Genomic DNA, 12,294 nt, shown 5'->3' with positions numbered 1-12,294 from the left:
CTTTTCAGCTGTTTTGCACTTTAGGACACTTGCAAGAGCGGGGTCGGGACAGTGTTTCACCAGCATCATTGTGACTTCGTGAGAGGGGTCCTCAATGTTTCGCCCCTGCCTTCTCAGACACTCATCTGCGACATCCACAGCCTTGTTCAAGCGTATCCAATAGTCCATGGGACTTTCTCCAGCCAGAGGAAGTGTGTTATAGAAATCTGCTAAAGGCATAGAGGAGTAGGTTAACTCACTGAAATGTTGTTTCAGAATATCAAAGACGAGCTTGGAGTTCTCAGCTGGCTGCAGCGATGGCATACTGCGCAGGGTAACTTTAACAATGTCTCTAGCCTTTCCCATTAGTCTTGACATTATCTCCTGGGAGTGCTCTTGCGGGTGTACACCCCTCTTATTCAGGTAAACGCTCATAATCTCTTCCCACTCATGCACTGTGTGTTTGTCTGTTCCATCACCCCTGAAGTACGGCGGCTCTTTGACATCTGTCTTCATGACTAACTTTACTCCTGTCATGTTCAAATCAGACTGTCCATATCCTAAGTTCAGGCTAGGCGTAGGAGTGGTTTGGTTATCTGCACTACCAACAGATCTCTGTAATTGGCTAGCAATGTTCTCTCCTATTTCATGAGCTAACTGTGTGATGAGACTCCCTAGGTCTGCAGAACTCACATGTGAACTAGACACTGGCTGACGTGGAGAATGTTCATCTGTTTGGGTGTGAGTGTATGAAAATGCAGGACAGCCCACTGAACTAACGCTGCTTGCAATGTCTGGAGCATCTCCTAAGCTACGCATGTGTGGTGCGGGGAATATTCATCAGTGCGTAAGCGTGTGGGACGAGAGTACAGGTCTGCCTAGTATACCAGCACCCCTAACCGGCGTGCTCTCCACCATACTCATAAACCTGCCCCTCCCCAGGCTTACCCCTGCAGCATCTCCAACACTAAATGGTGTCTGCGCATCCTTGCCATCAGCCATTTTTATTTTATTTTTTTTAAATAGAAAGTTGTAATAGACTATGGTAATGATATGTGAATCACCAGAACATGTGAATATGAAAAAAAAATTGTACAATGATAGAAGTAGCTGAGGTAAGCAATTAAGAGCTACAATTTACACATTAATGTTTGCCCTTCTACTTGTCAACGTTCCGAAGAGGTTCCTACTTGTCACAGCAACCACCGGCGATCACCCTGGCGATGATCTGAAGCGAAGATATCCGGGTCACGGCACCAATGTAGCCGGCTCGGTCTGTTCGTTGCCGACTACTGCGTTGTGTTCCGGTGCACTGAAGACAAGACGCTGGCGTACTTGAAGGCACTTTATTGTGTACAACTCTCTCAATCTGTTCAACATCAAAGAGAGAAAATGTTCAAAACTCTACCCTCGACCAGAATCCGCCTCTCCCAGCCGAGTACAATGCAGACTCAATATAATCACATTCAAAAATACAAGGAATAAAATACAACATCATTGGAAAATAAACATTGCATCTGGTGTATATCTTATGTATGTGTCATATTCATGTTATCTCTGCCAAAAACTCTGAGCTTTTAGCCTTTACATTAATACTGTGCAACATGACATAAACCATCTTTCAAATGGGTAATACATACAGTAATATGCACGAAGCAACATGTAATCCTTCACATTTGAGCTTTTCAGTGCCATTAAACACTAATCAATACATGAAAACATTTTAAATGAACACATTTTTAACCTGATATAGGGAATACATACCTGTTCAACATCAAAGAGAGAAAATGTTCAAAACTCTACCCTCGACCAGAATCCGCCTAACATAAAAAGAACAACGTGAGCTTCATACAAGAGGATAGAATGATGATTGCTAACTTACAGCTAAACAGAACACGAGGTTAGCTAAGTTAGCAATTTCTCAACTCTCAAAAATGGCTAAATTCACGACACAGCTTGATTAAATGTACGTACACTCATCATATAATATACATACAAGTTACTATGTGCACTGAAACGTTTTAGTTTTAACAGGTATATCAAGTTTATGTCACGCCGAAGTGAATACATACCTCTCCCAGCCGAGTACAATGCAGACTGAGAAAAGCATGACCTCCCTCCGCATATAACCAAACCAACTCTAGAGGGCGCACTTACACAACTAACTCTCCCAATATCTGTAGACTACACGAAATGCTGAACAATACAATATTTTGGTGAAATCAACTCACAAAATAAAATAAAAAATAGAAAATGAACGGTTGCAAAAATCTGTAATTCTTTGACCTGTTACACTAGCTCTGGAATAATTCAAATACATTGCTAGACAGTAACCACCAACAGAAGCTTCCCCCCTCTCTCCCTAACATGGTTATATAGTGACTATACTGACCACCATGCTGTCTCCCTAACATGGTTATATAGTGACTATACTGACCACCATGCTGTCTCCCTAACATGGTTATATAGTGACTATACTGACTACCATGCTGTCTCCCTAACATGGTTACATAGTGACTATACTGACCACCATGCTGTCTCCCTAACATGGTTACATAGTGACTATACTGACCACCATGCTGTCTCCCTAACATGGTTATATAGTGACTATACTGACCACCATGCTGTCTCTCTAACATGGTTACATAGTGACTATACTGACCACCATGCTGTCTCTCTAACATGGTTATATAGTGACTATACTGACCACCATGCTGTCTCTCTAACATGGTTATATAGTGACTATACTGACCACCATGCTGTCCTCCTAACATGGTTACATAGTGACTATACTGACCACCATGCTGTCTCCCTAACATGGTTACATAGTGACTATACTGACCACCATGCTGTCTCCCTAACATGGTTATATAGTGACTATACTGACCACCATGCTGTCTCTCTAACATGGTTATATAGTGACTATACTGACCACCATGCTGTCTCCCTAACATGGTTACATAGTGACTATACTGACCACCATGCTGTCTCCCTAACATGGTTATATAGTGACTATACTGACCACCATGCTGTCTCCCTAACATGGTTACATAGTGACTATACTGACCACCATGCTGTCTCTCTAACATGGTTACATAGTGACTATACTGACCACCATGCTGTCTCTCTAACATGGTTATATAGTGACTATACTGACCACCATGCTGTCTCTAACATGGTTACATAGTGACTATACTGACCACCATGCTGTCTCCCTAACATGGTTACATAGTGACTATACTGACCACCATGCTGTCCTCCTAACATGGTTACATAGTGACTATACTGACCACCATGCTGTCTCTCTAACATGGTTATATAGTGACTATACTGACCACCATGCTGTCTCCCTAACATGGTTATATAGTGACTATACTGACCACCATGCTGTCTCTCTAACATGGTTACATAGTGACTATACTGACCACCATGCTGTCTCTCTAACATGGTTACATAGTCACTATACTGACCACCATGCTGTCTCTCTAACATGGTTATATAGTGACTATACTGACCACCATGCTGTCTCTAACATGGTTACATAGTGACTATACTGACCACCATGCTGTCTCCCTAACATGGTTACATAGTGACTATACTGACCACCATGCTGTCCTCCTAACATGGTTACATAGTGACTATACTGACCACCATGCTGTCTCTCTAACATGGTTACATAGTGACTATACTGACCACCATGCTGTCTCTCTAACATGGTTATATAGTGACTATACTGACCACCATGCTGTCTCCCTAACATGGTTATATAGTGACTATACTGACCACCATGCTGTCTCCCTAACATGGTTACATAGTGACTATACTGACCACCATGCTGTCCTCCTAACATGGTTACATAGTGACTATACTGACCACCATGCTGTCTCTCTAACATGGTTATATAGTGACTATACTGACCACCATGCTGTCTCCCTAACATGGTTATATTGACCACCATGCTGTCTCCCTAACATGGTTATATAGTGACTATACTGACCACCATGCTGTCTCCCTAACATGGTTATGTAGTGACTATACTGACCACCATGCTGTCTCCCTAACATGGTTACATAGTGACTATACTGACCACCATGCTGTCTCCCTAACATGGTTACATAGTGACTATACTGACCACCATGCTGTCTCCCTAACATGGTTATATAGTGACTATACTGACCACCATGCTGTCTCTCTAACATGGTTACATAGTGACTATACTGACCACCATGCTGTCTCTAACATGGTTACATAGTGACTATACTGACCACCATGCTGTCTCCCTAACATGGTTACATAGTGACTATACTGACCACCATGCTGTCTCTCTAACATGGTTACATAGTGACTATACTGACCACCATGCTGTCTCTAACATGGTTACATAGTGACTATACTGACCACCATGCTGTCTCTCTAACATGGTTACATAGTGACTATACTGACCACCATGCTGTCTCCCTAACATGGTTACATAGTGACTATACTGACCACCATGCTGTCTCTCTAACATGGTTATATAGTGACTATACTGACCACCATGCTGTCTCTCTAACATGGCTACATAGTGACTATACTGACCACCATGCTGTCTCCCTAACATGGTTACATAGTGACTATACTGACCACCATGCTGTCTCCCTAACATGGTTACATAGTGACTATACTGACCACCATGCTGTCTCCCTAACATGGTTACATAGTGACTGTACTGACCACCATGCTGTCTCTCTCTAACATGGTTATATAGTGACTATACTGACCACCATGCTGTCTCCCTAACATGGTTACATAGTGACTATACTGACCACCATGCTGTCTCCCTAACATGGTTATATAGTGACTATACTGACCACCATGCTGTCTCCCTAACATGGTTATATAGTGACTATACTGACCACCATGCTGTCTCCCTAACATGGTTACATAGTGACTATACTGACCACCATGCTGTCTCCCTAACATGGTTATATAGTGACTATACTGACCACCATGCTGTCTCCCTAACATGGTTATATAGTGACTATACTGACCACCATGCTGTCTCCCTAACATGGTTATATAGTGACTATACTGACCACCATGCTGTCTCCCTAACATGGTTACATAGTGACTATACTGACTACCATGCTGTCTCCCTAACATGGTTACATAGTGACTATACTGACCACCATGCTGTCTCTCTAACATGGTTACATAGTGACTATACTGACCACCATGCTGTCTCCCTAACATGGTTACATAGTGACTATACTGACCACCATGCTGTCCTCCTAACATGGTTACATAGTGACTATACTGACCACCATGCTGTCTCTCTAACATGGTTACATAGTGACTATACTGACCACCATGCTGTCTCCCTAACATGGTTATATAGTGACTATACTGACCACCATGCTGTCTCTCTAACATGGTTATATAGTGACTATACTGACCACCATGCTGTCTCCCTAACATGGTTATATAGTGACTATACTGACCACCATGCTGTCTCTCTAACATGGTTACATAGTGACTATACTGACCACCATGCTGTCTCTCTAACATGGTTATATAGTGACTATACTGACCACCATGCTGTCTCCCTAACATGGTTACATAGTGACTATACTGACCACCATGCTGTCTCTCTAACATGGTTACATAGTGACTATACTGACCACCATGCTGTCTCCCTAACATGGTTACATAGTGACTATACTGACCACCATGATATCTCCCTAACATGGTTACATAGTGACTATACTGACCACCATGCTGGCTCCCTAACATGGTTACATAGTGACTATACTGACCACCATGCTGTCTCTCTAACATGGTTACATAGTGACTATACTGACCACCATGCTGTCTCCCTAACATGGTTACATAGTGACTATACTGACCACCATGCTGTCTCCCTAACATGGTTACATAGTGACTATACTGACCATCATGCTGTCTCTCTAACATGGTTACATAGTGACTATACTGACCACCATGCTGTCTCCCTAACATGGTTACATAGTGACTATACTGACCACCATGCTGTCTCTCTAACATGGTTACATAGTGACTATACTGACCACCATGCTGTCTCCCTAACATGGTTATATAGTGACTATACTGACCACCATGCTGTCTCCCTAACATGGTTACACAGTGACTATACTGACCACCATGCTGTCGCTCAAACATGGTTACATAGTGACTATACTGACCACCATGCTGTCTCCCTAACATGGTTACATAGTGACTATACTGACCACCATGCTGTCTCTCTAACATGGTTATATAGTGACTATACTGACCACCATGCTGTCTCCCTAACATGGTTACATAGTGACTATACTGACCACCATGCTGTCTCCCTAACATGGTTACATAGTGACTATACTGACCACCATGCTGTCTCTCTAACATGGTTATATAGTGACTATACTGACCACCATGCTGTCTCCCTAACATGGTTACATAGTGACTATACTGACCACCATGCTGTCTCTCTAACATGGTTACATAGTGACTATACTGACCACCATGCTGTCTCCCTAACATGGTTACATAGTGACTATACTGACCACCATGCTGTCTCCCTAACATGGTTACATAGTGACTATACTGACCACCATGCTGTCTCTCTAACATGGTTACATAGTGACTATACTGACCACCATGCTGTCTCCCTAACATGGTTACATAGTGACTATACTGACCACCATGCTGTCTCTCTAACATGGTTACATAGTGACTATACTGACCACCATGCTATCTCCCTAACATGGTTACATAGTGACTATACTGACCACCATGCTGTCTCCCTAACATGGTTATATAGTGACTATACTGACCACCATGCTGTCTCTCTAACATGGTTACATAGTGACTATACTGACCACCATGCTGTCTCCCTAACATGGTTACATAGTGACTATACTGACCACCATGCTGTCTCCCTAACATGGTTACATAGTGACTATACTGACCACCATGCTGTCTCTCTAACATGGTTACATAGTGACTATACTGACCACCATGCTGTCTCCCTAACATGGTTATATAGTGACTATACTGACCACCATGCTGTTTCTCTAACATGGTTATATAGTGACTATACTGACCACCATGCTGTCTCCCTAACATGGTTATATAGTGACTATACTGACCACCATGCTGTCTCCCTAACTTGGTTATATAGTGACTATACTGACCACCATGCTGTCTCCCTAACATGGTTACATAGTGACTATACTGACCACCATGCTGTCTCCCTAACATGGTTACATAGTGACTATACTGACCACCATGCTGTCTCCCTAACATGGTTACATAGTGACTATACTGACCACCATGCTGTCTCTCTAACATGGTTATATAGTGACTATACTGACCACCATGCTGTCTCCCTAACATGGTTACATAGTGACTATACTGACCACCATGCTGTCTCCCTAACATGGTTACATAGTTACTATACTGACCACCATGCTGTCTCCCTAACATGGTTATATAGTGACTATACTGACCACCATGCTGTCTCTCTAACATGGTTATATAGTGACTATACTGACCACCATGCTGTCTCTCTAACATGGTTACATAGTGACTATACTGACCACCATGCTGTCTCCCTAACATGGTTACATAGTGACTATACTGACCACCATGCTGTCTCTCTAACATGGTTACATAGTGACTATACTGACCACCATGCTGTCTCTCTAACATGGTTACATAGTGACTATACTGACCACCATGCTGTCTCTCTAACATGGTTACATAGTGACTATACTGACCACCATGCTGTCTCTCAAACATGGTTACATAGTGACTATACTGACCACCATGATGTCTCCCTAACATGGTTACATAGTGACTATACTGACCACCATGCTGTCTCTCTAGCATGGTTACATAGTGACTATACTGACCACCATGCTGTCTCCCTAACATGGTTACATAGTGACTATACTGACCACCATGCTGTCTCTCTAACATGGTTATATAGTGACTATACTGACCACCATGCTGTCTCTCTAACATGGTTACATAGTGACTATACTGACCACCATGCTGTCTCCCTAACATGGTTACATAGTGACTATACTGACCACCATGCTGTCTCTCTAACATGGTTACATAGTGACTATACTGACCTTCATGCTGTCTCCCTAACATGGTTACATAGTGACTATACTGACCACCATGCTGTCTCCCTAACATGGTTACATAGTGACTATACTGACCACCATGCTGTCTCTCTAACATGGTTACATAGTGACTATACTGACCACCATGCTGTCTCCCTAACATGGTTATATAGTGACTATACTGACCACCATGCTGTCTCCCTAACATGGTTACATAGTGACTATACTGACCACCATGCTGTCTCTAACATGGTTACATAGTGACTATACTGACCACCATGCTGTCTCTCTAACATGGTTATATAGTGACTATACTGACCACCATGCTGTCTCTCTAACATGGTTACATAGTGACTATACTGACCACTATGCTGTCTCTCTAACATGGTTATATAGTGACTATACTGACCACCATGCTGTCTCCCTAACATGGTTACATAGTGACTATACTGACCACCATGCTGTCTCCCTAACATGGTTATATAGTGACTATACTGACCACCATGCTGTCTCTCTAACATGGTTACATAGTGACTATACTGACCACCATGCTGTCTCCCTAACATGGTTATATAGTGACTATACTGACCACCATGCTGTCTCCCTAACATGGTTATATAGTGACTATACTGACATTACATTACATTTACATTTTAGTCATTTAGCAGATGCTCTTATCCAGAGCGACTTACAGGAGCAATTAGGGTTAAGTGCCTTGCTCAAGGGCACATCGACAGATTTTTCACCTAGTTGGCACAACACTCTTAACCAATAAGCTACCTGCCGCCTACTGACCACCATGCTGTGTCTCTCTAGGTCCATCATCAGGGGGTGGAGACATGGAGTGTGGGGGCGGGGAGCTGTCTGACAGCGGTAGCAGTGGCTACTGGAGCTGGGACCATGGCAACATTAGTCCCGCCCCGTCCCTGTCCGTCACCGAGATGGACAGCAGCCCCGACGAAGGACTGCACATGGAGCTGGAGCAGGGGGTGGGGCTACATGCAGCCAAGAGGTCAAAGGTGAGGGGGGAGGAGACTGTCGCCATGGCGTTAGAGAGAGAAAGAGGGTGTTGAAGAATCGGTGCTAGCTGATAGGTTTGTTTAGAGAGTCTGGTATTTAAAAAACTGTCACTTATCCTCACGTTCATTCTCAATCTCTATTTGAGTGCTGAGCGATAAGTGCTATTTGAGGTTGGTTCGGTTTTGGTTTGGTTATTAAAAAATAATCACAATTTTCGGTTTCAATTTATTATATTTTTTACATTAAATGCATTATAGGCAATAGTGACATTAAAATAATTGTAGAGCTTTTTAATGGACATTCCAAAGCCTGAAATAGTAAACATTCAGTTGCCAGAACATTCCATAGTCACTGTCAGGTCCACATTGGGTAGACATCAATAGAAAACAGGAAATGACTATGAAATAAAATGTTATCTGTGTGTATGACTTAGTTTTATTTGATGACTTTATCATTTTTCATTCCTTAAAGTCATCATCTCATCTCTGCTCAGGCTGTAGCAGCCAGCCAGACAACCATCTCACGTTATCTCTGTGCTCCCCGTACTGTACTGTCTTTAGTCATCCTGTTTAGCTAGGCTAGCCTGTCTAAGTATACTGCAGAGCTGTCTGACAAAATAATTTGACTAGTTCTTCAAAATACATAAGGCATACTTTCAAGACTGCTTATTACTAACTCCTACATCTATCAATTGGGTATTTGTATTTGTATTTCTTAAGGATCCCTATTAGTTCCTGCCAAGGCAGCAGCTACTCTTCCTGGGGTTTATTAAGGATCCCCATTAGTTCCTGCCAAGGCAGCAGCTACTCTACCTGGGGTTTATTATGGATCCCCATTAGTTCCTGCCAAGGCAGCAGCTACTCTTCCTGGGGTCCTGCAACATTAAGGCAGTTATTTACAATTAAAAATATTACATGACATTATATTTCATAACACTTTACCCAATACATTTAGTGTGTTCCCTCAGGCCACTACTCCACTATCACATATTTACAATACAACATCCATGTGTATGTGTGTGTAGAGTGAGTGTCTATGTGTATGTGTGTATGTACCTGTGTGTGTGTCTCTTCACAGTCCCCGCTGTTCCACAAGGTGTATTTTTACCTTTGCATCAGTTACTTGATGTGGAATAGAGTTCCATGTAGTCATGGTTCTATGTAGTACTGTGCGCCTCCCATAGTCTGTTCTGGACTTGGGGACTGTGAAGAGACCTCTGGTGGCATGTCTTGTGGGGTATGCATGGGTGTCTGAGCTGTGTGCCAGTATTCCAAACAGACAGCTCGGTACATTCATCTCGTCGACACCTCTCACAAAAACAAGCAGTGATGAAGTCAATCTCTCTTCCACTCTGAGCCAGGAGAGACTGACATGCGTGTCATTAATGTTAGCTCTCCGTGTACTTTTAAGGGCCAGCCGTGCTGCCCTGTTCTGAGCCAACTGCAATTTTCCCAAGTCCCTCTTTGTGGCACCTGACCACACTACTGAACAGTAGTCTAGGTGCGACAAAACTAGGGCCTGTAGGACCTGCCTTGTTGATAGTGTTGTTAAGAAGGCAGAGCAGCGCTTAATTATGGACATACTTCTCCCCATCTTAGCTACTGTTGTATCAATATGTTTTGACCATGACAGTCTACAATCCAGCGTTACTCCAAGCAGTTTAGTCACCTCAACTTGCTCAATTTCCACATTATTCATTACGAGATGTAGTTGAGGTTTAGGGTTTAGTGAATGATTTGACCCAAATACAATACTTTTAGTTTTGGAACTATTTAGGACTAACTTATTCCTTGCCACCCATCCTTGCCAGTGGCATGTCGTTAGTAAAGATTGAAAAAAGTAAAGGGGCCTAGACAGCTGCCCTGTGGAATTCCGGATTCTACCTGGATTATGTTGGAGAGGCTTCCATTAAAGAACACCCTCTGTGTTCTGTTAGACAAGTAACTCTGTATCCACATTATAGCAGGGGGTGTAAAGCCACAACACATACGTTTACGTGTATAGTGTTGAGTCATCCGCATACATAGACACACTGGCCAGTGGCATGTCGGTAGTAAAAGATAGGTAGAGCTCCCTCACCAACTGTCTCTATCCCCTCTCCGTTCTGCCCAGCGTCCCACATAGTTCTTGACTTAATGAATTATTTGATTTCTCTTTAGAGAAATGGCGCGTTGAGCTCACACAAAAAAATGAACTAAATGGAATTCAAGTATTTGAACCGACCTCGGTCAATTAGTTGTTTAATAACCTGAAAAAACCCTGACATCTCAGTTAATCGCTCAGCACTACTATAGTTTCCTCTCTCTCTCTCTCTCTCTCTCTCTCTCTCTCTCTCTCTCTCTCTCTCTCTCTCTCCCTCTCTCTCTGTCTCTCTCTCTCGTCTCTCTCTCTCTCTCTCTCTCTGTCTCTGTCTCTGTCTCTCTCTCTCTGTCTCTCTCTCTCTCTCTCTCTCTCTCTCTGATCACAGAGTTCTTTCAGAGGAGCATACAGGTGTCTTTGGCCCAGCTGTGGCAAGGTGCTCACGTCTTCAGTTGGGATGAAGAGACACGTTCGTGTGCTGCACCTGGGGTGAGATCTCTTCTCAGACAGCTGGTTTAGAGAAATGCATGCATTCATGTAGCCTGTATAAGTATTAACTTAAACATTACATTTGTTAACTTACTCTCGCTCTTTTGTCTATCCCTTCCACATTCATACACGCACGTACGCACGCACGTACGCACGCACGCATGCACGCACGCACACACATACCAAAACCCTACACACACACAGCAGTGGATCGGAGCAGTCCCACAGAGAGGAGGACTTCTACTACACTAAGATCTCCTGTGAAGCTCCACCAGCCCCCGCCCCGACCTCGTCCCCTCACGTCCCCTGGGCGTCCTGTGGCTCCCCTCCAGGCCCTGGTCCAGGTCCCGGTCTCCAGATCCCCTCCGGGTCAGGGAGCTCCAGGCCCAGCTCAGGCCCAGGGTCAGCCCCAGGCCAGCCCAGCCCTCTCAGCCAGTCTGCCCCCAGCTCCTTCTGGCAGATACAGACAGACCACCTCTATCAGGTAGGTTTCCCTGGCCTGCAGAGAGTCAGTACTTCTCTGTTTCGTTTAAAAAATAATAACTTGTCTTGTATGCAAGGCAGTGGTGTTGCCTTGTTCAATTATATGATTATGCGT

General features: G+C 43.5%; 1 protein-coding gene across 4 annotated transcripts in view; it reads left to right on the top strand.

Annotated features, from left to right (window-relative positions):
• The window catches only part of LOC121552200 (zinc finger protein 395), a 31,408-nt gene that overhangs the window by 13,723 nt on the left and 5,391 nt on the right, over positions 1-12,294 (top strand). For 3 of the 4 annotated variants that reach the window (XR_006657837.1, XM_045211232.1, XM_045211233.1), the window contains exons 5-7: positions 8,925-9,127; positions 11,596-11,696; positions 11,901-12,180. Coding sequence is in view for 3 of the 4 variants with exons in the window: in XM_045211232.1 (XP_045067167.1) it covers positions 8,925-9,127; positions 11,596-11,696; positions 11,901-12,180 (584 nt within the window). In the remaining variant the exon portion in view is untranslated. The remainder of the gene's footprint in view (positions 1-8,924; positions 9,128-11,595; positions 11,697-11,900; positions 12,181-12,294) is intronic. The other variant, XM_045211234.1, reaches the window with a different exon arrangement.

This window comes from Coregonus clupeaformis, chromosome 36 (genome assembly GCF_020615455.1).
Source record: "Coregonus clupeaformis isolate EN_2021a chromosome 36, ASM2061545v1, whole genome shotgun sequence".
Taxonomy (NCBI): domain Eukaryota; kingdom Metazoa; phylum Chordata; class Actinopteri; order Salmoniformes; family Salmonidae; genus Coregonus; species Coregonus clupeaformis.
This window is presented reverse-complemented; position numbering and strand designations above follow the sequence as displayed.